Source organism: Capsella rubella, unplaced genomic scaffold (genome assembly GCF_000375325.1).
Source record: "Capsella rubella cultivar Monte Gargano unplaced genomic scaffold, Caprub1_0 scaffold_4, whole genome shotgun sequence".
NCBI classification, from domain to species: domain Eukaryota; kingdom Viridiplantae; phylum Streptophyta; class Magnoliopsida; order Brassicales; family Brassicaceae; genus Capsella; species Capsella rubella.
The window spans coordinates 11,504,023-11,526,299 of record NW_006238920.1 but is presented as its reverse complement, the minus strand read 5'-3'; the positions used below and the strand labels follow the sequence as shown (position 1 = coordinate 11,526,299).

General features: G+C 35.9%; 9 protein-coding genes and 1 non-coding gene across 15 annotated transcripts; 5 read left to right on the top strand and 5 right to left on the bottom strand.

Moving 5' to 3' along the window:
* Positions 1–11: 11 nt before the first annotated feature.
* LOC17888310 (photosynthetic NDH subunit of lumenal location 1, chloroplastic) lies at positions 12–1,581 on the bottom strand. 2 transcript variants are annotated; one of them, XM_023783584.1, is made up of 8 exons: positions 1,432–1,581; positions 1,260–1,335; positions 1,071–1,175; positions 899–972; positions 677–799; positions 520–591; positions 342–438; positions 12–248 (listed from the first exon to the last, which is right to left on the bottom strand). In XM_023783584.1, the coding sequence occupies exons 1-8, from the start codon at positions 1,483–1,485 to the stop codon at positions 145–147; spliced, it is 705 nt and encodes a 234-aa protein (XP_023639352.1). In that variant the 5' UTR covers positions 1,486–1,581; the 3' UTR covers positions 12–144. The 2 variants fall into 2 exon arrangements, with proteins under 2 accessions (XP_023639352.1, XP_023639351.1); XM_023783583.1 differs by having other exon boundaries at positions 1,260–1,341; positions 1,432–1,579.
* Positions 1,582–1,740: 159 nt separating this feature from the next.
* LOC17889726 (60S ribosomal protein L23a-1) lies at positions 1,741–3,085 on the bottom strand. Of its 2 annotated transcripts, none has more exons than XM_023784034.1 (4): positions 3,044–3,085; positions 2,895–2,942; positions 2,112–2,475; positions 1,741–2,005 (listed from the first exon to the last, which is right to left on the bottom strand). In XM_023784034.1, the coding sequence occupies exons 2-4, from the start codon at positions 2,908–2,910 to the stop codon at positions 1,921–1,923; spliced, it is 465 nt and encodes a 154-aa protein (XP_023639802.1). In that variant the 5' UTR covers positions 2,911–2,942; positions 3,044–3,085; the 3' UTR covers positions 1,741–1,920. The 2 variants fall into 2 exon arrangements, with proteins under 2 accessions (XP_023639802.1, XP_023639803.1); XM_023784035.1 differs by lacking the exon at positions 3,044–3,085 and adding an exon at positions 3,012–3,034.
* A 1,582-nt stretch (positions 3,086–4,667) lies between these two features.
* On the top strand, positions 4,668–7,098 carry LOC17888944 (metal tolerance protein 11). Its single transcript, XM_006296195.2, has 6 exons — positions 4,668–4,931; positions 5,420–5,529; positions 5,648–5,893; positions 6,109–6,189; positions 6,273–6,506; positions 6,593–7,098. The coding sequence occupies exons 1-6, from the start codon at positions 4,766–4,768 to the stop codon at positions 6,941–6,943; spliced, it is 1,188 nt and encodes a 395-aa protein (XP_006296257.1). The 5' UTR covers positions 4,668–4,765; the 3' UTR covers positions 6,944–7,098.
* Positions 7,099–7,328: 230 nt separating this feature from the next.
* LOC111831280 lies at positions 7,329–7,499 on the top strand. Its single transcript, XR_002834534.1, has one exon. It is a non-coding gene; the product is annotated as a U12 minor spliceosomal RNA (small nuclear RNA).
* On the top strand, positions 7,332–9,222 carry LOC17889819 (phosphatidylinositol N-acetylglucosaminyltransferase subunit P). 3 transcript variants are annotated; one of them, XM_023784172.1, is made up of 4 exons: positions 7,332–7,553; positions 7,683–7,755; positions 8,418–8,803; positions 9,006–9,222. In XM_023784172.1, exons 3-4 carry the CDS (start codon positions 8,422–8,424, stop codon positions 9,137–9,139), a joined length of 516 nt encoding a protein of 171 aa, XP_023639940.1. In that variant the 5' UTR covers positions 7,332–7,553; positions 7,683–7,755; positions 8,418–8,421; the 3' UTR covers positions 9,140–9,222. The 3 variants fall into 3 exon arrangements, with proteins under 3 accessions (XP_023639940.1, XP_023639938.1, XP_023639939.1); XM_023784170.1 differs by having other exon boundaries at positions 8,377–8,803; XM_023784171.1 differs by lacking the exon at positions 7,332–7,553 and having other exon boundaries at positions 7,560–7,755; positions 8,377–8,803.
* A 447-nt stretch (positions 9,223–9,669) lies between these two features.
* On the top strand, positions 9,670–11,345 carry LOC17888133 (ribonuclease H2 subunit C). Of its 2 annotated transcripts, none has more exons than XM_006295084.2 (5): positions 9,670–9,785; positions 10,129–10,298; positions 10,396–10,488; positions 10,713–10,903; positions 11,009–11,345. In XM_006295084.2, the coding sequence occupies exons 2-5, from the start codon at positions 10,160–10,162 to the stop codon at positions 11,066–11,068; spliced, it is 483 nt and encodes a 160-aa protein (XP_006295146.1). In that variant the 5' UTR covers positions 9,670–9,785; positions 10,129–10,159; the 3' UTR covers positions 11,069–11,345. The 2 variants fall into 2 exon arrangements, with proteins under 2 accessions (XP_006295146.1, XP_023640450.1); XM_023784682.1 differs by lacking the exon at positions 9,670–9,785 and adding an exon at positions 9,825–9,849.
* A 187-nt stretch (positions 11,346–11,532) lies between these two features.
* On the top strand, positions 11,533–14,241 carry LOC17888001. Its single transcript, XM_006294106.2, has 5 exons — positions 11,533–12,012; positions 12,117–12,163; positions 12,304–13,014; positions 13,097–13,247; positions 13,336–14,241. The coding sequence occupies exons 3-5, from the start codon at positions 12,397–12,399 to the stop codon at positions 13,956–13,958; spliced, it is 1,392 nt and encodes a 463-aa protein (XP_006294168.1). The 5' UTR covers positions 11,533–12,012; positions 12,117–12,163; positions 12,304–12,396; the 3' UTR covers positions 13,959–14,241.
* On the bottom strand, positions 14,192–15,435 carry LOC17889340 (dirigent protein 9). The gene has a single exon (XM_006296323.2). The coding sequence runs from the start codon at positions 15,347–15,349 to the stop codon at positions 14,372–14,374; it is 978 nt and encodes a 325-aa protein (XP_006296385.1). The 5' UTR covers positions 15,350–15,435; the 3' UTR covers positions 14,192–14,371.
* Positions 15,436–15,843: 408 nt separating this feature from the next.
* Positions 15,844–18,398, bottom strand: LOC17889339 (caffeoylshikimate esterase). The gene is made up of 8 exons (XM_006294568.2): positions 18,283–18,398; positions 18,136–18,168; positions 17,916–18,042; positions 17,677–17,823; positions 17,245–17,375; positions 16,542–16,679; positions 16,351–16,449; positions 15,844–16,281 (listed from the first exon to the last, which is right to left on the bottom strand). Exons 1-8 carry the CDS (start codon positions 18,283–18,285, stop codon positions 16,009–16,011), a joined length of 951 nt encoding a protein of 316 aa, XP_006294630.1. The 5' UTR covers positions 18,286–18,398; the 3' UTR covers positions 15,844–16,008.
* A 1,528-nt stretch (positions 18,399–19,926) lies between these two features.
* LOC17889650 (caffeoylshikimate esterase) lies at positions 19,927–22,192 on the bottom strand. The gene is made up of 8 exons (XM_006294567.2): positions 22,096–22,192; positions 21,957–21,989; positions 21,750–21,876; positions 21,416–21,562; positions 20,986–21,116; positions 20,718–20,855; positions 20,496–20,594; positions 19,927–20,286 (listed from the first exon to the last, which is right to left on the bottom strand). Exons 1-8 carry the CDS (start codon positions 22,096–22,098, stop codon positions 20,011–20,013), a joined length of 954 nt encoding a protein of 317 aa, XP_006294629.1. The 5' UTR covers positions 22,099–22,192; the 3' UTR covers positions 19,927–20,010.
* Positions 22,193–22,277: the final 85 nt, after the last annotated feature.

Below are 22,277 nucleotides of genomic sequence, written 5' to 3'. Positions count from 1 at the left end.
AACTCAGTATCTATCTCACAATGCCAAAAGCATTGTTGGAGTTGCATAGAATATGAAAAATATTCAGTTGTTATCTACATACAATTTTGTAACCAGAGAGAGAGAGAATATATAGAAGTAACATAAGATGTTTCTTGTGTCCCTTCAAATCTGAAGGATCTTCAAAGAGTCGGCCACAACTTGAAGCTGCTTTTTCACTTTCCTCCACCTCCTCTCGTTTGCTCCAACTATGAGTGTGTAGTACCTGTCTGCAAACATCAAACCAATCAAACACGTTTAGTTCCTCACTTTCTTTTCCCATTTGTGATTTTGATTATCTCTTATTTATAATCTCTGCTTACTGTTTCCAACTGCCACTGTTGCAAAGGAAGTGGTTGCATAGATGGGAGTTCTTAGTCCATACTCAAAAGTGTAATAGTTCCTTCCATCCTCCACCCTCTGCATTTTCATCTTTCATTTGTTTATAAAGATCCAATCTCAAAACTTCGATGGTTCTATAAGATCGATAAACAATCTGACCTCTTTCATGTCGTAGATGGTAGCTACTTGGTTTGGTGCTGCATACTTATGCTTCACTAGATCATAAACCACCTGATGAACATATGAGAATGATGAACCATTGTCAATTCTCAAATGACATATAGAGAAGAGGGGGAGTAAGATGTGCAATACATACCTCTTCCATAGGACCTACTTCACGGATGTCGTTTTTCTCTGTTGGTATGAACCTGACCCGAACATTCTGCAGTTGCAGGTATCTATCTTTGAAGGCGGAATCATGCGCCCTGAAGTCAAATTCCTATATAGTTTGCATGGAACAAGATCATCTCAGAGCTTATTCATTTAAGTTTCATATATCCATACAACAACACAGGAAACAAAGCCATAGCTTACCCACCCTCCAGTCTGATGGGTAATAATAAGAATACCCGTCTTCTCGATCCACAAAAGCCGAGTAGCTTTTTGGTATTTCTGCAAACATGACATGGGTCACATGACGCAAAAAACTTATGCTTTTGGTCCCAAGATAATGAAGAAGAGAGAAGAATAACTCTTAAATTGCAGATTACCTTCAGCAAGAAGTAAAGTTGCTGGAATTGAAGCTGCCACTAAGGTTCCTACTCCCACAAGAGATTGCCTTCTATTCCAGTTGCTTCCGCTGCCTTTTTGGTAAGCTATTGGACATATTTATATAAATCAATCCACCTAAGTCAATGTAATATGAGAAGAAAAATGTCAACAAGAGTTTGGTTTCTTACTTTTCTCCGACGAGTCAACATTGTCACCGGGTGAAAGTAAACAGCAAGCTTTGAAAGATGGATTTGGACAGAGAATCTGTGTCTGAGTAAGAAAATGAATCAATTTGTATACTAAATCAATTGACAATTTAAGTTATTTATTTTTCTGAAATATAGATGAAGTGTTATTAACCTTGGAGATTGTTGGTGAGACACCATAGCGTATTGACAGTGAAGAGACTGCCATAATGGCTACAATTCACAAGACTTTAGATGATCAATGAACATTGCCTCAGCGTTCTGTTCTGTGTGGATAAGAGATTTTTAATTTTCGTCATTTCTCTGAGTTCTCCATTCATTGACGTGGATAAATGGATAATGAAAAATGTAAACATGTGGTGATAGATATAGGTTTTAAAAATTATTTATCTTTAAAGAAGATTCTGCATAGGTCTGTTGGCATCTTAGGTATTTTGTGAGAGTTCAATGATGAGATTCTTGATAAGCAAAAACATAGAACTTGATTTCAAAAAAAAACTGCAACAAGAATGTATTGTAAAACGTTTTCGCTCCAAATACTACAATTACCATATGATGATGGTAAATAATATCTTAAAGCAAAACTGAGACTACAAGAGACAAAAACACAAGTCTGATTTATAATTGCAGAGATAGATTAGACTTAGATGATGCCTATCTTGTTAGCAACATCCAAAGCATCATAGTCAGGTGTAAGCCTCACGTAAGCCTTCTTAGTTCCATCAGGCCTGCAGCAAAAAAACCATATCATTGTGTCAAAATATATTCAACATAATCAAACTAATCAAACTCACAAGGTTCATAAAAGACGTAAGAAAGCTCTCTTTGAAGTACCTGATGAGGGTGTTGACCTTCTTGGTCTGGATGTCATACATCTTCTTAACAGCATCCTTAATCTTCTTTTTGTCAGCACGAATGTCAACAATAAAGACAAGGGTGTTGTTGTCTTCAATCTTCTTCATTGCAGATTCAGTGGTGAGTGGGTACTTAAGGATTTGGTAATGATCCAACTTGTTCCTTGGAGTAGCGCTGATTCTTGGGTACTTAGGATCTCTAGGCTTGGTAAGAGTCTTTGGCCTGTGGAAGGTGACCTTCGTCCTAATCTTCTTATCCTTCTTCTTGAAGGTTTGGCCAGATTTCACAGCCTTTGCCGCCTTCAATGCCTTGGCCTTGGGATCGGCCTTCTTGGTAGTGTCAACTGCATTATATCACACAGAGAGTTTAAGTAACTTTTGCTAACAACATGACCACATGTGATTCAAAATCAGGACCAATTAACAAACTAAAAGAAGAAAAATGAGTTCATCTACATATCATATCCACTTCAATACATCTAAGCTCTCAAAGAAAATAAAATGAAGATTTCATCTAAACCCCCAAATTCAATTCGATACATTAATACTCCAAGAATCTGAGTGATTAATCTCACTCTAAGGTGAAGCTAATCACGAACATTACAAACTAAGTACTCTAGGAAACATGATAAGAAAGCTTGAATCGAAGCCAGTTACTATTGTTTACATCAAGGCTCAAGTCAAATAAAAGACTCAAATCTATCTTGTTCAAGTAATGATTCAATATGGAATCTGGCTTTATCAATGAAATAAAAAATGGTACCTTTAGCCGGAGACATGGCTCGGAGTGATTCTTCTTCACACTCGAAATCTGTAAAACCCAGAAAACCAAACTCAGCTAATAATCAAGAAATGAAATGTAAGAAGATTTCGAGCTCACTGTCAAGGATGGTGGAGAGGAGACGCACGAACCTGGAGAGGTGAAGGCAGGAAACGGGAAACCCTAGCCACCCGCCGCAAACAAATATATAGTGGATACTGAAACCCTAAGCAAATAGTAATAGTTTGGGCCTTCGATTCTATAAATGGGCCTTTAACAAACAGTATCATTAAAGCTTAAATGGCCGGCAAGCATGGCTTCAACTACGGCCTGTTTAGAGATGGGTTTTTTTTTTTTTTTTTGTTGAACTAGAGATGGGTTTTAAACTACGTTACATGGAAACTCTTTTCGAAGTGCGTTTCCCGTTTCCAAAACGTTTCAGAAACAGAAACTCTCGGAAACTTGGAAAATACCCATGGAAACACGATTCCTAAAAATTTCCATTTGGAAACTCGGTGGAAACTCCCGTTTCCGTTTTAAATTTTAAAAATATAATATATAAGATATATATTGTGATTAAAAAAAAATTTGTATCTATCTCTAATAAAAAAAATGTATAATTTCTATAAATATAAATTATGGTCTAATCATATGTGGGATATTGGAGGTGATCAACTTGATTCACTGAATAAGTCTAATCTTGGGAAAAGTGAGTCTGAAGATCTTTTTCTAGACGAACCTAATTTAGAGGCTGTTTTATTTGATAAAAATGATAACGGCGATGATGGTCCAAACATTTGAATTTGAGCGTTTTAGTATTATCTTTTCGAGTTTTGTTTAACTATTTAGTATTTATGTCTTCAAAAATTCTTTTTTTTAATATGGATTTTATATTTGGTATTTTAGTATATATTTATATATATATATATACAATTATATATACATACGTTTCCAAAACGTTTCTATTCCTTAATTTTCAAAAATTGTCGTTTCCCGTTTCCGAAACGTTTCGTTTCCGCGTATGCGTTTCCGTTTCCATGCAACCTAGGTTTTAAATAGAAGACATAAAACATGCAAATAATAAAATTCTAAAAATTGTGGCATTTTTGCCCCAAAAAAAAAAGAAATTATGGCATTTGAACAGAGTTTAGTATTTTTTTGGTAACTTTCCTAACAATATAAAACAATAATTCTTAGTCCATATATTCTACAAAAAAAAAAAAATTGTTATAGAACAATTAGTTTGCTTTTGGATCAAAAAAAATATTTGATAAAAAAAATTAATAATAATACTTGATCAGACCAATCAAAACCAAACCAAATTAAAAAACATACTACTCGCATATAAAAGACAATCAAAAAGTTGATGTTATCATCTTACGTCAAGTTGGTTGGAACAACTTTTGTATCATCATCATCTCGGCAATAATAGAATCAAATTTTTTTGCTTCTTCTCTTGTCTAATCTATCTATGCTTCTTTGGTTTTGACTTTACAAAAACATAAAACATCTCAATTTACGTAAGTTCTCTCGTATATAAACCTTGTCACGGGTCTTTTCCATCTCAGCTGTACACGTGTCTAAGTGACTCCTCCAATCACGTGCGAGATCCCAAATCCATTGAGAAATAGCCACGTGGAGGTTAACAGAGACGTATCTTTCTTTTCTAGGGGAGGCTGGTCCAAGTACAGTATCTCTGTGGAATGTCTACTAACCACAACAGTCGTAGTAGTAGTAACCTCAATCTTTCCCTTAATTACCTAATTTACCCTCGCCGTCTCTTCAAATTTCCATTTCCTTACCCCCAGACAAAACTAAAATAAAAGAACACAGCCTTCCGCTGCTCCTCCACCATCTCTCGCCTCCGCCGGAAAATGGTTGAGCCTACTAGTACGGATTCCGACGAAGGGATCTCGCTGCTCGAGTTTCACGGTAATGGTGACCGCTCCTGGCAATTAAATTTCGATGATTTCCAGGTTTCTCCGGAGCACAAGGAGAAGAAGACGCCCAGCAAACTACACAACTGTCTTGGTTGTTTGGGTAAATAATTTTCTTCCTTCTCCCCTCGACATTTCCGTTTTCTTATCGTCTTCTTCATCTATACCTTAGCTTCCTACGGTGATGAGAAATTTGATATGTTCGGAAGAAACAAATGAGTGTACGTTTCGGGATCATTTGAATTCAGCTACCTTTGGTTTGCTATTTTTAGCATCTTTTTTTGATTCTTAAAGGATATTTACTGTTGTTATGAAGTTGAGATGTAGTGGAATCTTGGTAGTGATTAGTCTCGAGTCTTAGTAATCTTTATCTTTGTGTGTAATCGTTCTTATGGATGTTGAAGTAATTGCACATGACTAACTTGTTTTAGCTATGGTATGAAATTTGTTTTGCAAATCTTGTTGACAGAAAGAGGTTTACTTTGTTTTTGTTCTATTGAAAACTTGTGCTCTTAATTGAATTACTGAGAAGAAACTGTAGCTGAAGCGAACTGGGTCTGAACTGAAGCTATGTGTCTTGAGGTTTCTCAGGTCCGGAAGACAATGTGGCAGATTATTACCAGCAGCAAGTAGAGATGCTTGAGGGATTTACTGAAATGGATGAACTTGCTGAACGTGGCTTTGTTCCCGGGATGTCAAAGGTTAGCCTTAGATGAGGCTACTGCTACTTGTCTCTTCTCCCACATTTGTGGAAAACTATGATGCTTTTCGTTCTCTTTTATTGATATTTGTTTGAATTCCTTTGTCTTGTACACATAGGAAGAGCAGGATGATTTGGCTAAAAGCGAGACATTGGCGATCAGAATATCAAACATTGCAAACATGGTTCTTTTTGCTGCTAAAGTCTATGCTTCTGTCACAAGTGGCTCTTTAGCGATCATTGCCTCCACACTGGATTCTCTTCTTGATCTTCTTTCTGGCTTCATCCTGTGGTTTACCGCCTTCTCAATGCAGACACCGAACCCGTATCAGTATCCTATTGGCAAGAAACGGATGCAACCACTGGTTTGTATCATCCTTTTAAAGACTATATATGCACATTAATGTGTCTTCCAGTAGTATACCTTCTATTATATGTTATTTTATTGAATTAGCCTAACCATGGTTCCAAAGCTTGTTATGTTCTATTTATTTATCTGTCCAACTATTAACAACTACGACAATTCTACAAAGTTTTTCCTATTTCTCAAATACGTGATTCTTGGTTCAAATCGTCTCAGGGAATCCTAGTCTTTGCATCAGTGATGGCGACACTTGGATTGCAGATTATCTTGGAATCTCTTCGCACGATGTTATCCAGCGTATGTCTGATACTTGATTACCTAGCTTTTGTCTAGAGCTTTTGAAAGTCATACATTTATTCACGAAAATATCTTTCATACAGCACAAGGAGTTCAGTCTAACAAAAGAGCAAGAGAGTTGGGTGGTTGGGATCATGCTTTCTGTTACATTGGTCAAACTGCTTCTGGTTCTTTACTGCAGATCCTTCACTAACGAGATCGTTAAAGCTTATGCTCAAGATCACTTCTTCGACGTCATCACAAACATCATTGGACTCATTGCAGTAATCCTCGCCAATTACATCGATGATTGGATCGATCCAGTCGGAGCTATCATTGTAAGTATCCAATTTTTTATAGAAAAAAAACAAAATCAAGTCTTATTTATCCTCCTTGCTGAAAATTGTCTCTCTAATTCATGCAGCTTGCAATTTACACGATACGGACATGGTCAATGACGGTATTGGAGAACGTGAACTCTCTTGTTGGGAAATCAGCAAGACCAGAGTATCTGCAGAAACTAACTTACCTGTGTTGGAACCACCACAAGGCCATTAGGCACATTGACACAGTGAGGGCTTACACATTTGGCTCGCATTATTTTGTGGAGGTTGACATCGTTCTTCCTGCTGACATGCCTCTGCAAGTGGCTCACGACATTGGAGAATCACTGCAAGAGAAGCTCGAGCTGCTGGAGGAGATCGAAAGGGCATTTGTGCATCTTGATTATGAGTACACTCACAAACCTGAGCATGCTAGTAGATCCCACTGTTAGCTGTTTATCATTTCAAGATATCTACGTTTCCAAATCTTTACAACCTAATCTTCACTGTATTATTTACTAGACAATTGTGAGATAAAGGAATACCCTTGTAACTATCTACTTTTGTTATGTGTGTTTTATTTAGCAAAAGATTATATCTGGTCTAATGTCTTCCAATCTTAGCCAAGTACATAAGTATGTCTCCCAATCTTCCATAATAGAGACCACACGAAATTGCAACTACTACAAATTACAGATCATAAACCAAAGTCGTATCGGTTTGAAGTACTACAAAGAAAGGTAGTGGAGTGTATATTTTGTCCCACATCGGAAAGCTGAGCCGTGTGAGTCCTTTGAAGAGCAGTATAAAGTGTTAGGGGTGAAGTCGATGAAAAAATTGCCTTAAACTAATGAGTAAGGAAAACAAAGCGAACGGTGAGAGCCGGTCGCAGCGCTTAAAACCGTGCAAACGTTTAAAATGGCGCAAGAATTTATGGAAGGGTAATAGGCTGGTACGAGTTGATGACGCTGCTTACTTTTGCAGAACTCTCTTGTGCGGGCCTCCCCATCCCCCATTAATCACCTAACCTTTTATTTTCACTAAATCCTCCCATTTACAAGGGTTAGTGCCATCATATTGATTTTACCAAACTTTCTCTCGCAGCTCTCGATTTCGATTGTCTATTGTTGGTTCTGTACATTTCATCGTCTCTGTTTTATTTACAATTAGATGATTATGTTATGTCGCTAGGATTCTTGCTCATAACAAAGTGAACCCTCTTCCATAAGATAAACCAATTTCAAGCACGGAGCTTTCTCATCGTGTGAGTTGTTCTCTCTCCCTTTCTCTCTGGCTCTCTCTCGATAGATCGATCTCTGGGTTTTCTGTTTGATCTGGAATTTGAGATTGTGCTGCCCTCTTTTCATGTTGAATCAGTTTGTTTCTCTACTCCTTGATTTTCTTAACCAAATGTAAACAAACACAAACTGTCCATTTTATCGCTCCGAGCTTAATTTCTTGTCACCCTTATGTTCGTAAGGGAATGTGCTGGAATTTCATGTATGGTTGATTGAAAATCTAAATTAGGTCTCATGTGTTATATTAACTCAAGTAATTGAATGCGGTATCTAATAGTTGCAACTCATATTCATGTATTGCATCTGTTTTCGGAGGTATTTGGGTGAGTATGTCTATGGACTCTCCACAGAGGCTTTAAGAATTTGTGCGTGGAAATGTTGTATTTTCATTTGTGTTTGTTGTTGAAGCAATTCCTCTGTTTGCATTTCCTTCTGGGTTATTTATACCTTTTGCTTGAGGGATTGTCTTTCTCAAAGATCTATCTGTTTTCATCCACTTAGATCTATCTATATGTGATCTTATAAATCTTCTTATAGCAGAAAGGGAGAGGAAAACGAATAACTGATTTCTTTGTTTCAATTCTCAGTAATTTTGCAGTGACTTCTCTCAGTCTCTTCCTTTGTACAGAACAATGGACGAAGCCCATTCAGTGAATAGTCCAAGACGAGTTTTAAGCTTCTCAAAGAGAAAGAAGCAAAAGCCCGGTTTCCGGGATTCAGACAGCAGAAGATCATCTCCTTTTAGAGCATCAGAAGTGCATGGACCCAAACCCTCAGAGGTGTATGGTTTTGTTGGGTCTATTTCGACTGTTGTTGCCACAGTGATCTTCTTGATATGGGCGTATGTACCGGATAAACTGTTGGAGTCTATAGGGATCCATTACTACCCAAGTAGGTACTGGGTATTGGCTATGCCAACATATTTGATGGTGACTTTAATGTTAACGTTGGTGTTTTACATTGGTCTCAACTTCATTGCTACTCCACCTCCAACCTCTCTCAATACCTTGTTTGGTGAGCGCCTGCACCCTTTAGATTACCTTTGTCTAATGTTGTTAGAAATATGAGATTTTTTTTCTTCCAAAAAATCAAAAAGAACTGTTGTCCAAGTCCTCCCTCTGTGCCAAATAGCTTTTGGATATTGCATGTGCAGCGAGTGGTTTTTGGAGTTTGATTGCGATGATGGTATTTTAAATTTGTTTGTTTGACATGGCAGATGAGTATAGTAGAGAACCTGGGGAGCTCGATCCTGGGATGGAAGAAGGTGAAGACAGGCCTATAGATCCAATTTCTGACATTGATATAACAAGAATTAATGATCTTATGTTCAATTCATGTGATGTCAAGTGATGCTATGTTTTGAGTAATGATCCTTTGTTTGAATTCTAAACCATCTTCAGCAGTTAATATAATGGATTATGTTTGCCCCAAAATGAAAGGAGATAAAGAGATGCCTCTGTTACCTAAGCCTACGAAGTCCATATTTTCCTGCAGACAAAAATCCAAATCAATCGTTGGGCAGACATAACTTCTTGTCCTCCTCTTTCATATCCCTTGAAAAGAAACAACTCAAGACGAAAAGGCACCAAGCTTATGACGGTAAGAATTTGAAGAACAAAAGTGATTGAAAGTGCATTATTTAGGGTTTACTCAACAATGTAAGGTTTTGGAATGATTCAGTGTAAAAGATTTGGGTCATGATCTCCACTTCCTCAGGAGTCAGGGCCCTGCTTTAAAAGGCAATTGTGCAATGGTCTCGTACCGCAAACAATGCAGAGTGACCAACCAAACCAAAGTCATAGTCTAGTAATTTTTGGTACAAGTTAACCGGCAAACCGCTAACCCTAAAATTTGAGTTAGAGTCTTGAGGTTTTCATATCTTCTCCGACACCAATTCGTTTTATATTTTCGACTTGTCGACTGTTCTGAATGACACGAATTCAAATCTCTTGACCAAACTGGCGGCATCTTATAGTTCTCTCTGAGAAAATAAAGGGTAAGCTCTGAGACTAGAGAGTTATTTCCGATAAATTTGCTGGGGATTTCGTTTAATGTATCAGGTTCTTCTGGTTTTGTTCTTTCATGTATAAAAATTAATACTTTTAAAATTGTTATTCCTTGGCGAATTGATTAGTTGTTAGAAGGTTGCTCAAATGGGTTTAAATAAATGGGTTCAGGGTTTAACTGATGTCTAGTGTTTTGAATTTCTATAACTGGTTTTGGTTTCTAATCAGGTGTATGGCATAAGGTCTCTTTACAAAACCGGAGTCACCATCTTCTTATTATTCTTTGTCTTCATTACTTACTTTACTTGACCACTTTGGCGAATTGTGGTACAGAAATCTGAAGAATCGATCCAAGTGAGGATTAATGGGAACCATAGACTTTAGAGCTGCTTCAGATGTAAACTCGATTGCGGATCTTAGTAATCAAGTTCACCAGCTCCCTTGCTGCATTAGATTCGATGGTCCTGCTGAAGTTTCCCACTATTTCAAGCCTAAATCTAGTGGTAACAGAACAATGCTATGTCTATGTGATTCTGTCTTCATTTGTATTTTCTTATTTATGTAGTGAGATTAATTTGGGAAGGTTTTTTTCAACCGTAGAGGTGGAGATTGATGGAGTAAGAACGGAAGAAGCTCATTTCAGAGGAAGGAAGTTGCAAGGAGCAACTATCTCACTCCCTAGTGGCTACTCTGGTACTTTTTCTCTTCTTTCCTTAACTGATGGAAATGTGGAAACTTTTGAATTTCTTATGGATATATTATCTTAGGAATGATTGGATTGATGTACAAATTCCTGTTGCTGGAGATCTTAGTTAGTGAGTTTTGAGAATACTGATCCGAGATGTGTTGATAAATCTGCTAACTTTGATATTGGAGATATTATGTTTTAATTAATCACGCTTTGTTATCCCTCTCAGGCTTTGTGCTTGGACAAACGAGTAACCTAAATGCTAATGGAAAGAGAAAAGCTTCTAGTGTCACGGAGGAGAACCCCTGCTGGGAAGTGAAGGCCAAATTCGATAACCTGACATATTGGAATCACGATAATCTCCCTTCAAAAGACGATACTTTTGTGCGGTCTTTTCATTGGTTTAACATTGCAGAAGCGGTGAGTGTATATAGACAGTTCCATTCATCTCTCGTTGACTGGTTCATACTGTTGCAGTCTTAAATTTGTTCCTAACTTGATTGAGAACAATGGCTGAAACTGCAGCTACACAAGCCAGTGAAAGTAGAAGACTTGGTTGCGGTTTCGCAAGGTGGTAAGGGTTAAACGTGAAGTGGCATTAGGCGTTGAACAAAACATCTAACCAAGTAAGAGGTCATTTAAAACGTTTGTTGACATATGATTCTCAAGGTCTATTTGATTAACACTGAGTAGGACCAGACATGGTGAGGATTAGTCCACATGATAAGTTGTGTTATTTTCTGTATCATATTTTGAATTATGTTGAAAAAATTGAATTTATTTGTCTGTTTTATTGAGCTATTTTGGTTTACATTTTAGACCTTATGGGGGGGTTATTTAATATTAAATTTTATCATTGTAATTGTTGTCAGCACAAAGTCAATGAGATCCGTTGAATTTTCATGAATCATCTAATCATCAGTGGTAAATGATTATAGATAATTTACTAAAGTAGGCTGACAAGATAAAATTGTGATCTACTAATCATAATGAATAAATTAAAAGTAATGATATGTAAAAAAAAAAAAAAGTAGTGATATGTAGTAGTTGTGTTGTTGTGTGCTGTTTGTGTCTGTCTTGTAGTATCTTTCATTAATAAATTTTGTAGTTATATTCTTCAATTCCATCATTAACAAATAGATTATAAGTTTATAAGATTGCCTTACACTGTATGTAAATAACTACAAAAAGTAATTAATTAATGTGTAATTTGCATTTGACTTTGAAGAGATTATAATTTTGTTTTGAAAGTTTGAAGTTTGACGAGGGAAAATTTTAAATAAACGGACGTCGTTTTCATTTTCTTTGCATGTATATTTGTAAATTCGTATTATATAACAGCCCCATGCCAAAATTATTGGAGTCTATCAGATTATTAAATAAACAGAAATTTTTTTGTTTTATTAAATTGCCAAAGATTGCGTTGTGTAAACAAATTGACCATTTTGAACAAGTGATTTGTGTAAAGAAATCGATTTCGTTTCTCTTGAACATTTTGAACAAGTGATTTGTGATTGTGACCCTTCAAGGTTTGTTTTTGTTTCTATCTTCAATCCTCAAATCTTGTTCACCTACAAAATTTCATGTTGTATGTCAAAAGAATCTATTCATCCATTAAAGGTTCTTTTCGCAGATTTGGGATCGGCGAATCTTTGAACATCTTTTTACTGATATAAAAAGGTTCGATTTTTATCTCTCTCTGTTTTTCTTCTTCTTTGGGTTTCCTTTTTCTGGGTTGTTCTGGATTTTGTTATTCGTGGAATTGAGCTTGAATTGTTTCTTCTTTGATTAGTGTTTGAAAAGCTATCATCTTTCTGCAGATTACTTTGGTTTCTATTCTGGGTTTTTATGTTGATTCCTGAAGAGTTCATTTTCATAAGATTCGTTCTTGTGTGAGGAGGTCTTAAAGAGAAATGGAGTTTAAGGAGATTAGATCCTCCTCCGTGATTGAGAGATCTATGCGTTATAATGGACTGTTTCAACCTCTGCATCAAGAAAAGCTGAGAGTTGTTGAGAGACAGAACCAACAACCAAAAGGGTTTATCCAAAACTCAGATTCTTGTTTCAGAGTGATTCCGACGAAGGAACTCTGTCGAGTTTATCTCCAGAAACCCAATTTGTTGGCTTCTAAAGGTGTAATTGATGCACAAGCCAAGCCTCCTCACAGGAAATTTGCTAGGAGATATGATCAGCAAAACTTGAAGTCGAAGCTGAGACATCAACAGCAGAATCATACAAATGTTGATCCTCTGAAACCCAAAATGGAGAAGAAAGAGAACTCTCGGAGATATTTTACTCCTCTTGGTTTCAGTAGTGGTTGTAATTTGGGATATAGGAAGAAAGGGAAAGACTTCTTACTTGAGAAGAAATCCAAGGAAATGACTAAGCGTTGTGATGGTACTACATTTGGTCAGAAGAAGGAGAGAGTTGTGAGAGAAGTTAAATCCAGTTTGATGGTTAGTACATCTAGGGACAAAGTTGCAGCAGATGTGAAGTTCAGAGAGTTATCTTCTTCAGGTTTCATCAGCAAGGTAACTTTATAAATTTTCTTATAAGAGTCGTCAAAGTCCTTTTTTGTGTGTATGCATATATTAATGTTTTACTGAACTGCAGGATAAAAACGATGATTGCTCCAATCCATCTCCTGAATGTCAAACGAACTCAGAAGAAGCTCATCAACCTAGTCCTGTTTCTGTTCTGGAGCCAATGTTTTCCGAAGATATCTTAGACGACTGTGACGAACTTCCATATCTCGATTCTTCAAGTAAGGAAAAAGTTTTGTAGCTGTAAATATTTTTTGCTGGAATGTGCTAAACTGTAATAAATCTTTTATTTTTCTTATATCTCATTAGGTCTAGAGAGACAGCTCGAGACCCTGAAATCTGAATCTGAGAGTTATTCAGATGGTAGTGGGATGGAAGTATCGAGCGATGAGGAGTCTGTCCATGGTTCTGAAATCAAAGAAAGCAAAGACATTGAACAAGTTGGGTTCTTGGATACCCAACAAAGCAGGGACTCTTACATTGATGATATCTTGACTGAAGCTGTACAAGGGAACAAGAATTGGGTTCCTGAAAAACGGGATTTAGCCATCAGCCCCAAGATCTTTGAGAAACTCGAGAAGAAGTATTACACAGAGACATCTTGGAAGAGGTCTGAAAGAAGGATTTTGTTTGACAGAGTCAAGTCAGGTCTGGTAGAGATTCTAGAATCTTTTTCAGCTACACCAACATGGAAGAAACTCGTTTCTAGGCGGCTTGGCACTGCACTAAGCACACGTGCACTGAAACAAGAACTCTGGAAAGTACTTGCTAGGCAAGAGAAGCGAGCCAAGAAAGAATCATTGGCCAAAGTGCCAGTCATAGACATTGATGAGTGGTTAGAACTTGAAGCAGATGATGAGTCGGTGGTTTGTGAATTAGAAACTATGTTAGTGGACGAGTTGTTGGCTGAGGTTGTTGTCAGCTTCATGTAGGGTGTAGAGTGATTCTTTTCATTCTTTTTCGTTTTACATTGCATTCTCTGCAATTTATTAAGAATAGAAAACAGAGTGGTAGTTGCATTTGGCTTGCATCATCAAAGGGAGATGTATAGCATTTGAGGAAGTTGTGTATACAAATAGTTTCTTTTTTCAGGTCTAGGATTGGCCTCTTAGCAATTCAGTCACATTGCTTCAAAAGCTTATTGTGACTTGTACCCATTTTTGAAAGTGTTTCAACAAGTTTTTTTGTGTGAATGAAACAGGAATTTGATTGAAACAGTCTCATTTTAATAAAATTTCATTGGATTTAAGATTTGCACAACAAAGAAAAAAAGGCCACAAGCAGAAGCTAGTGAGGAAGAACATATACAAAAGCAATCATTTCTTGTTTAAGTCTCATTTTCTCTTCAAGCTTTGTAGGTGAGGTATATACTGAAATGGAGGATGGTGTCTTGACCATCAGTGATATGCTGGTTGTTCTGGTTATGCAGAGTCTCCACTATGGCATACCCTTTTGCGTGCTCGAACTTCCCGGTCCCGCCAATAACTGCAATCTGGGAGGCATGAGAGGCGGTCCGGTGAACACCAAAGAAACTAATGGCGTCATCTAAAGTGTCATGGTGATCATGCTCTCCATGTAGCAATACCGTCAGAGATAGAGTCTGGCTTGTGCCGTCCAAGGAACTGGCCAAGTAAAAGCCTTGAGCTCTCCCTATAACAGCTGAGCCAAGCTCGTGGCTTTCGGTTAGCTCATCGTCCACCACAGTTATGGTTCCGAACATGAGATGTTGGAGGGCAGCACCAGGAGGGAGGTTCCCGGCGGTTACAAAAGGGAGACTGTTGGCGTCAAGGGCATCGTTAGAATTTCCGTTTGTGTTTTGAATTACTGTGGAGGTTTGAGCACCACTAAGTCCGGTGAGAAGTGGAGCTGTGTTTGGGTTAATGACACTGTTGATGTTGTTTGAGTTTACCAGTGGGACTCCATTGTCAACCGGGAAAATGCTGTTGCTGGCTTTTGAGAATGGTATACCGTTCACTTCGGTTTGAGCTACTATTCCAGTAACCACACGAGCCGAGGGGTGAGACCCGCCTAGCACGTCGTGCATAAAGAACTCTAGTAACGGTTCGGGTCCACCCGCTGTCACACCTGCTGGACCGGCTGGGACTGTAATTGCTGATGCAGCTGTGGTTGATGTTGCAGGTCCAAGGTTGTTGTCATCGGTGCCATCATCCTCCACAGCTTCGGTTGGAGCCACAGCAGGGATTTGGCCTGTAGGGATCAACTGAGGTTGGATCTCATCAAGAAGTCTAGCGGAGTTGATGAATGTGAGGAGATTGAAGGATATCAGGAGGATAATGATGGTAATCTGATGAGCTCTGGCCATTTTAGTTTTTGGTCTAGATTCTCAAGTTTTCTTTGGTTTGTTTTTTGGTTTGTGTGATGTTTTTCGATGGAATTTAGTAATGAGTTTATATAAAGATGCATTGGCGAGGTTGGTTAATTTGATGAGAATGGAGTGGAGTTGTTATTACTTTGCTTTAGTTGTGTTTCAGCTGAACCTCTATATGCTTATTTGAGTTAGCTACTAATGATTTGGTACTTCTATCATTACTCTCTTTATAAATTGTTGATTTGGTCAGATCAATGGTTGACTGTTATATACTACCATATACATTTGGTTTGGTAATTGTATAAGTGCATAGAAAGATAACAAAAAGGAAATAGTGAACTGTAAGATGTTTTTCTCCGATAAGTATAATATAATCAATTTTACGATATTCAATATATTTTCATTTCCATCTTTTCGTTTATGTATCAGGCACATGTATGTATAAGTGTAACCATAATTTTCACATTTCTGTATAAGTATAACCATAATTTTCACATTTCTTTCACTTGTTTATTATTAAGTCTGAGTTAACAAAAGCTTACTTATCTAATTAACAGAAATAGAATTCAAGAAAAGAAAGAATTTAACAAACAAACAGAATCTTTTATTCGATTGTGTCATTGATACATAACTGATAAAGATCCCTACTAGTACTACTCTTTCGAAGAGGCCCCATCATTTCTACGTTGCTCGGATTCAAACCCTCCCTTCCCTTCAGAAGCTCTCTTGTCCAACCAACCAATAATGTCAGCAAAGACAATATCGATATTCTCTGGTGTTTCCCCATAGAGTAAGCCATGCCACATCCCAGGGTACAACTTGAAAGTCTTGTCCCAACTAGAAGCAACCTGATACAATTCTCCACTCACCGCTTTATCCGTGACTTTATCATCTTCTCCATGCAAAACCATGAACGGTAAAGATACCTATACCCATTACATGCTATTAATCATATGTTTACAAGTACTTGGTCAAACTGAAGTATAAAGAAGTACCTCATTGAGTCTCTTCTCGAGGTCGGTGCTAACCCTCAAAAGCTCATAAGCAGTCATCAAACGTGGACGTCCTTTGTAGCAGTAACGATTTTCTCTAACCTTCAATTATTTTCACATTGCCTTTAGTTTAAACATACGAATTAAACATACGAATTACTATATATGCTAGATGTAGAATAGAATGTACAAACCTGTTTCCTGATTTCTGGCTGCTTGAAAGCGATCTCAATTATATCTTGGCCAGGAATAATCTTCCAAGTAGGTATCACTCCGCTAAGTTTTGTCAATATCGAAATTACCAAAGGGCTTGGTTTCATTTCTTCAGCAATCTGTAACGTGAAAAAAAAAAATAGTAGATATGATGGTTTTATTCATATGTACATCAAAATCTTTGGCCTATAATGTGCCTTTGGTACGTAGGGTAATTTATATCAATTTTCTTTGTAATTGAATGATTACTCCACGAACTTAGTGGAAAGTCTTAAATAATTAAAGAAATTATTTTATTGACCAAAGATTTGTCAATAAAATAAAAGTCTCCGTTCCCTCAATAATTATCTAACCATTTGCAGATATTAATAATTCAACATCTTTCACATCATAATGACCTCGTTTCGAAAACGGACAAACCAACAATTTGGCATTTCGAATATATGTTTATTGATCTTGAATTGGGTGGCCAAAAGTGTTACATCACACCTAATCAATACTGTTTTAGTTATTATACTCTTAACTAATCTTTTAAACATATTTAACCAAGGTGGCAAAATTCAACAAATCCAACTTTTCAAATGAAAAAGCCACATATTGATGGAATAATGATATCAATAACTCCAATAGTAAAACATAATTAGGCAAATGTAAAGATAAAACATGAGAGAATGAATTACATACCTTACACATTGGAGCAGCCAAGATGGCCCCATCCCAAAATTCAGGCTTCTTTCTGTGTAACAACAAAAGCACTGCCCCTCCCATTGATTCTCCTAACAAGAACCTCATCTTCCCTTTGTTCTCTTCTCTCTCTAAATTATTCCAACCACACAAAAATATAGAAAAAAACATTAGACCAAACTTTTTGATCAACTATTACAAAAGTATGGGTAATATATGTTGCTTCATTCCAAAATAACATCATGACGATAGAACTATACAAACAAAAACAAGAAAATAAAAAAGTCTTGATAAGATTTACTGAATAATTCCTTATTTGATTTAATATTTTGTAAGTGATGATTAAGAAAGTGTTATCAAAAGATAAGTATGACTTTACAGTTAACACCCACACAGAAACAAAGAAAAAGAAAAAAAAAAAGTCAACATTACCGCAAATGCTTGTGTAGTGAGTCGAGACATCATCAACAAGATGGTCAAAGTTTGGGACATAAGCACTAAGCCCATCAGATTTGCCATGTCCTTCATAATCTATTCCATAAACCGCAAATCCTGCTTTCACAAGCCTCCTCGCAGTACCTAATCCAACCATGTTCATTTCAATCATTATTACAACAACGTACGCTTCAATCTCCAAAGAAAAACTATATTCGAATTAAACTAATCTCAACTGTTCATGGTGATGCTGCATTCCATAGCATATCCATGGCAGATAAAGACCAAAGCCTTTGGTTCTTGATTTGCTGGTACCCATTTGCACGTGAACAGTTTCATTCCTCGAGTGTTCTTGATTAAACTCTGTATTATAACACATAAAAGTTTATAAATATATAACCATCACAAAAAAGAAAAAACAGATTCCTCTGTCTGTATATATATCAGAACACAAACCTCTTCGTACATGGTGTCATCAGTTTGACTCGCCTGAATACCAAAAAAAAAAGGGGATTCATTACAAGAAGAACAATAGAACTAAAACAACATTTTCAGATGTGGTCTGAAAGAGATAGAAACCAAAGAGAGTAACGTGACTCTAACCATTTTTTAAAGAAGAGATTAGTCTGTGAATCTCTCTCTCTCTCTCGTTTCTCTTTTGGTTTTTGTTGGATGGAGACGCGATAAGAGATGACTCGAGGATAGTTGTACGGCTCTGTTTTATATTGGTGGGTAGATTTTTTGAGGGAAGAGGACGATTCAATAATGCGACGCCGTTTTCAGTATTTAAAAGGATTCCTTTCTTTTTCTTCGCACCCCCAAACACAGTAACACGTTTATTTTATTTTTTATTATTGATTTTTCCAAAAAAGAGATAAAATATTCTTTCTCTCTAGACAAGTGGCAAACCAAGTTTCCCGACGCTTCAAAAGCAGCCCCTCAACTTTTTTTTTTTTTTGAAAAAGCCCCTCAACTTTCCAAACGAACATAAATAGTAACCTTAATTTTTGAAATATCTAAAATATGTCTTCTTAAGTCTTAATTTTTCATTAACACCCCCTTAAGTTTTTATCAATCTTTTTGGCAAGTAACTACATGTAACATTATCTTTTTAATACATTAAGATTTGTCAACTATAATTTGCTTCTTATATATTAATGATAAATAACAATCAATATGAAAGATCTAAAAAGTCAAATCTACAATTTCTATTACTACTTTTTTTACAATTTCAACTCTAACCTAAAGATGTAAAAAACTAAGTTCTACTCCATCGTTGACCAAAAATTGCATAACAAACTAGATACACTTTCATTATTCGTTTTCTTGTTAAATTTGTGATCTCAAATCCACATTCACAAATATTTTAAGTGTTTAAATTTCATCATATTTTTTAGTTCACATGCTTTAATAATTTTATTTTTATTGTTTTTGGGATCCCACGTAACATATATAATCCGCGTGTGCATATCTTTCCTCATTGGCATTAGTAAATGAAATCATTCAGCAGCCTTTGACGAATGAGACGTTTGGTTTTTTTAATATATATATAATTGGTGATCGAGATCCTATGCGACGACCGTAAGATAAAAATTTAAAAAAAAGAATGAAAAAATTGTGTTCGGTTTTTCCAATTCAGATATTACTCTCTCCAAAACACGTTCAACATGCCGGCTTTTAAGCAGAACAACACGTAATCGTTTTTAATATCAAATGCTTATGTATATGTCCTGTCGATATATTCTTAAAGATCTCCACTTTTTTTTTTTTGTTACGAAAGAAAACAACTGTCTACTGTAAGCATTTATCTTTCTAATAAATTATCAAATTGTCACTGTATGCAACTACTTTGATCAATCCAAGAAGAAGATGATGATCACGTACATCAAATATGGCTAAGTTGTTCTTTAATATTGTCATATGACTAAACGTTGTGTGCATATGAAAGAAACTTTAATATCTCCACTACAAGAAGAAACTCAACTTAATTTACCCTTTTACCAAAAAAAAAAAATAATAATAAATTAGGAGATATCTTGGATAATATCTGTATATATTGTATGTTGCTGAATAATATCTAGAATTTAACTTTTATCATATAGTTTGGACATAATTAATATCTATTTTGTATGACTAGATAATCTAATGTAAGTTAGTTTTTTTTTTTAAAACATCTATCTAGCTTGATCTTATTCATAATACTGTTATTGAAGCTTAAAACATGAAATTATATAAAATTCACAATAGTAGCACTGAAATCAAAATGCAAAACACCAGAATTTTCATTACAACAAGTTTTATCTGTTATAAACAATGTATCAAGTAAAACGACTATTCCTTGATAATAAAACCATCGTTATTATGTTTAAGCTCCGACTCAAACCTATCATTTCCATAATCACTTCTTATTTCCAACCATCCGATAATGTCAGCAAAGACAATTTCGATGTTCTCTTGGGTTTCGCCAATGGTCAAACCGTGCCACATCCCAGGGTACAACTTTAAGGTCTTGTCAGAGCTCAATGCAACCTTGTATAGTTCTTGGCTCACTGCTTTATCCGTTACTTTATCATCATCTCCGTGTAATACCATAAACGGCAATGAAAACTATAATCATTATATTTATATTCATTAGTTACGTAGTTGTAAGTTATAACTCTTAACTTATGCTATACTAACAATTTCTCTCGGATGGTTTTTAGAGACTGACGTTAGAATTTTATAACCACTACATTAATTACTCTTTAAGTCCAATCTGAATATCAATGCATGCACTAACGGGATCTCGAATATGTATGTATGATTTATATACATACCTCTTGAAGTCTCTTCTCCAAGTCGTTGCTGATCCTTAAGAGCTCATACCCAGTTTTCAAGCGTGGTCTTCCTTTGTAACATAAAGGGTTTTCTCTAACCTTAAGTACTCTCATACAAAAGTTAAATCAAAATAAGTTTCTCACTAGGCTGATGTATATACTAATTATTTTGATTACTATATATATATATATATATATATATATATATATGTAGAAACATACCTGTTTTCTTATTTCTGGCTCTTTATATGAAATGTCGATGATATCTTGGCTAGGAATGATTTTCCATTTAGGTATAACCGAGACAAGCTTTGTTAATATTGAAATAAGAAAAGGACTTGGCTTCATTTCTTCTGCGATCTGTGACAAATTTTTATATATAAACCACACTCATACGGCCGTATCCTTAGAGACAAAACAAGTGTTTCATTTATATATATATGCATTTACAATGTAGTTTACATCAATCTACAACTATATGTCGTATTACCTTACACATTGGAGCGACCAAGAGAGCTCCATCCCAAAAGTCAGGTTTCTTCCTGTTTAGCAACAAAACCACTGCTCCTCCCATTGACTCTCCTAACATAAACCTCATCTTCCATTTGTTCTCTTCCCTCTCTGTTTCAATTTTACATTCCAAAGAAAACTACTATTACCAATATCGTTCTTTAATTTTTTTTTTTTTTTATATATCTCGTTCTTTAATTGATTTGATAATGTCAAAATAAATAAAGAAAAAATATTTCAACGCTATTCATTTTATCAGTTGTTTCCATCTTTGCACGTTCGACCTTGAAAATTTCACAATGATTCCCCAATTTATGTAGATTTTTTTTTAATTAAAAACCTTTATTGTCACACAAAAATATCAATCAATAAGTTGACTTTTATTATCCAAAAGTAAACAATTGCAATACCGCAAATAGTTGTGTAATGAGTTGAGACATCATCAACGAGGTGGTCAAAGTTTGGGATATAAGCTCTAAGCCCATCAGATTTGCCATGTCCTTCATAATCCATTCCATAAACCGCATATCCTGCCTTCACAATCCTCCTCGCAGTACCTAATCCGATCATATTCATCTCAAACGTTAATAATTTTTTCAGTTTTTGGTGTTAACTAAGAACATTTGGATCTTGTATCATATTAGGGTGTATTATATTAGTCATCCTATAATACATCAAAATGAAAACATATAAATATAATAAGATATTAATTCACAGAATTTTATGAAGTGGGTTGATCTTAACTATTCATGGTGATGCTACATTCCATGCCGTATCCGTGGCAGAGGAAAACTAAAGCCCTTGGCTCTTTGTTTGTAGGTAGCCATCCGCACGTGAACAACTTCAATCCTCGAGTGTTCTTTATGAAACTCTGCACATTAATATATATACAAATATGCATCAATCAGTCACCAGACCTTTCTATGTGATAATCTCAATGCACACACACACCTCTTCATACTTGATGTCCTCTGTTTCACTCGCCTGCACACCAAAACCAATCAATGATAAGAAGTAATTAAGCAAGAACAAATGTACACTTTTAGATCCAAACTGATCAAAGATTTAAAGAGGTCGTTAATCAACTAACCATCACGTCAGAAGAGATTAATATGAATGTACTCTTTGTTTGTTTGTCCTTGTATTCTTGGAGAGTTGAGAAAGTATATGGAAGACATTAATGTAAATCTCTGCTTGGTCGTCTGACCCTGACAACGTTGACAACTTCGTGGATTTGCTTTCCTTTTATATTCCCTTTCACTCCTTAAACTC

Excerpts from the sequence above, each read along its gene's own strand:
- LOC17889340 (XM_006296323.2), bottom strand. The coding sequence starts at position 15,349 with ATGGCCAGAGCTCATCAGATTACCATCATTATCCTCCTGATATCCTTC.
- LOC17889819 (XM_023784172.1), top strand. The coding sequence starts at position 8,422 with ATGGACGAAGCCCATTCAGTGAATAGTCCAAGACGAGTTTTAAGCTTC. Across the intron at positions 8,804-9,005 it reads CTCTCTCAATACCTTGTTTG|ATGAGTATAGTAGAGAACCT; the intron begins GTGAGCGCCTGC and ends TTGACATGGCAG.
- LOC17888001 (XM_006294106.2), top strand. The coding sequence starts at position 12,397 with ATGGAGTTTAAGGAGATTAGATCCTCCTCCGTGATTGAGAGATCTATG. Across the intron at positions 13,015-13,096 it reads CTTCAGGTTTCATCAGCAAG|GATAAAAACGATGATTGCTC; the intron begins GTAACTTTATAA and ends ACTGAACTGCAG. Across the intron at positions 13,248-13,335 it reads TCCATATCTCGATTCTTCAA|GTCTAGAGAGACAGCTCGAG; the intron begins GTAAGGAAAAAG and ends ATATCTCATTAG.
- LOC17889339 (XM_006294568.2), bottom strand. Across the intron at positions 18,043-18,135 it reads ATGACACCATGTACGAAGAG|AGTTTAATCAAGAACACTCG; the intron begins GTTTGTGTTCTG and ends GTTATAATACAG. Across the intron at positions 17,824-17,915 it reads ATGCAGCATCACCATGAACA|GTACTGCGAGGAGGCTTGTG; the intron begins GTTGAGATTAGT and ends TGGTTGGATTAG.
- LOC17888133 (XM_006295084.2), top strand. The coding sequence starts at position 10,160 with ATGGGAACCATAGACTTTAGAGCTGCTTCAGATGTAAACTCGATTGCG. Across the intron at positions 10,299-10,395 it reads TTTCAAGCCTAAATCTAGTG|AGGTGGAGATTGATGGAGTA; the intron begins GTAACAGAACAA and ends TTTCAACCGTAG. Across the intron at positions 10,904-11,008 it reads GGTTTAACATTGCAGAAGCG|CTACACAAGCCAGTGAAAGT; the intron begins GTGAGTGTATAT and ends CTGAAACTGCAG.
- LOC17889650 (XM_006294567.2), bottom strand. Across the intron at positions 21,877-21,956 it reads AGGACATCAAGTATGAAGAG|AGTTTCATAAAGAACACTCG; the intron begins GTGTGTGTGTGC and ends ATTAATGTGCAG. Across the intron at positions 20,287-20,495 it reads TGGAGAAGAGACTTCAAGAG|TTTTCATTGCCGTTTATGGT; the intron begins GTATGTATATAA and ends TAATGATTATAG.
- LOC17888310 (XM_023783583.1), bottom strand. The coding sequence starts at position 1,485 with ATGGCAGTCTCTTCACTGTCAATACGCTATGGTGTCTCACCAACAATC. Across the intron at positions 592-676 it reads AAGTAGGTCCTATGGAAGAG|GTGGTTTATGATCTAGTGAA; the intron begins GTATGTATTGCA and ends TATGTTCATCAG. Across the intron at positions 249-341 it reads AACAGTGGCAGTTGGAAACA|ACAGGTACTACACACTCATA; the intron begins GTAAGCAGAGAT and ends TGATGTTTGCAG.
- LOC17889726 (XM_023784034.1), bottom strand. Across the intron at positions 2,006-2,111 it reads AAGGTCAACACCCTCATCAG|GCCTGATGGAACTAAGAAGG; the intron begins GTACTTCAAAGA and ends TTTTTGCTGCAG.
- LOC17888944 (XM_006296195.2), top strand. The coding sequence starts at position 4,766 with ATGGTTGAGCCTACTAGTACGGATTCCGACGAAGGGATCTCGCTGCTC. Across the intron at positions 4,932-5,419 it reads CAACTGTCTTGGTTGTTTGG|GTCCGGAAGACAATGTGGCA; the intron begins GTAAATAATTTT and ends GAGGTTTCTCAG. Across the intron at positions 6,507-6,592 it reads ATCCAGTCGGAGCTATCATT|CTTGCAATTTACACGATACG; the intron begins GTAAGTATCCAA and ends TAATTCATGCAG.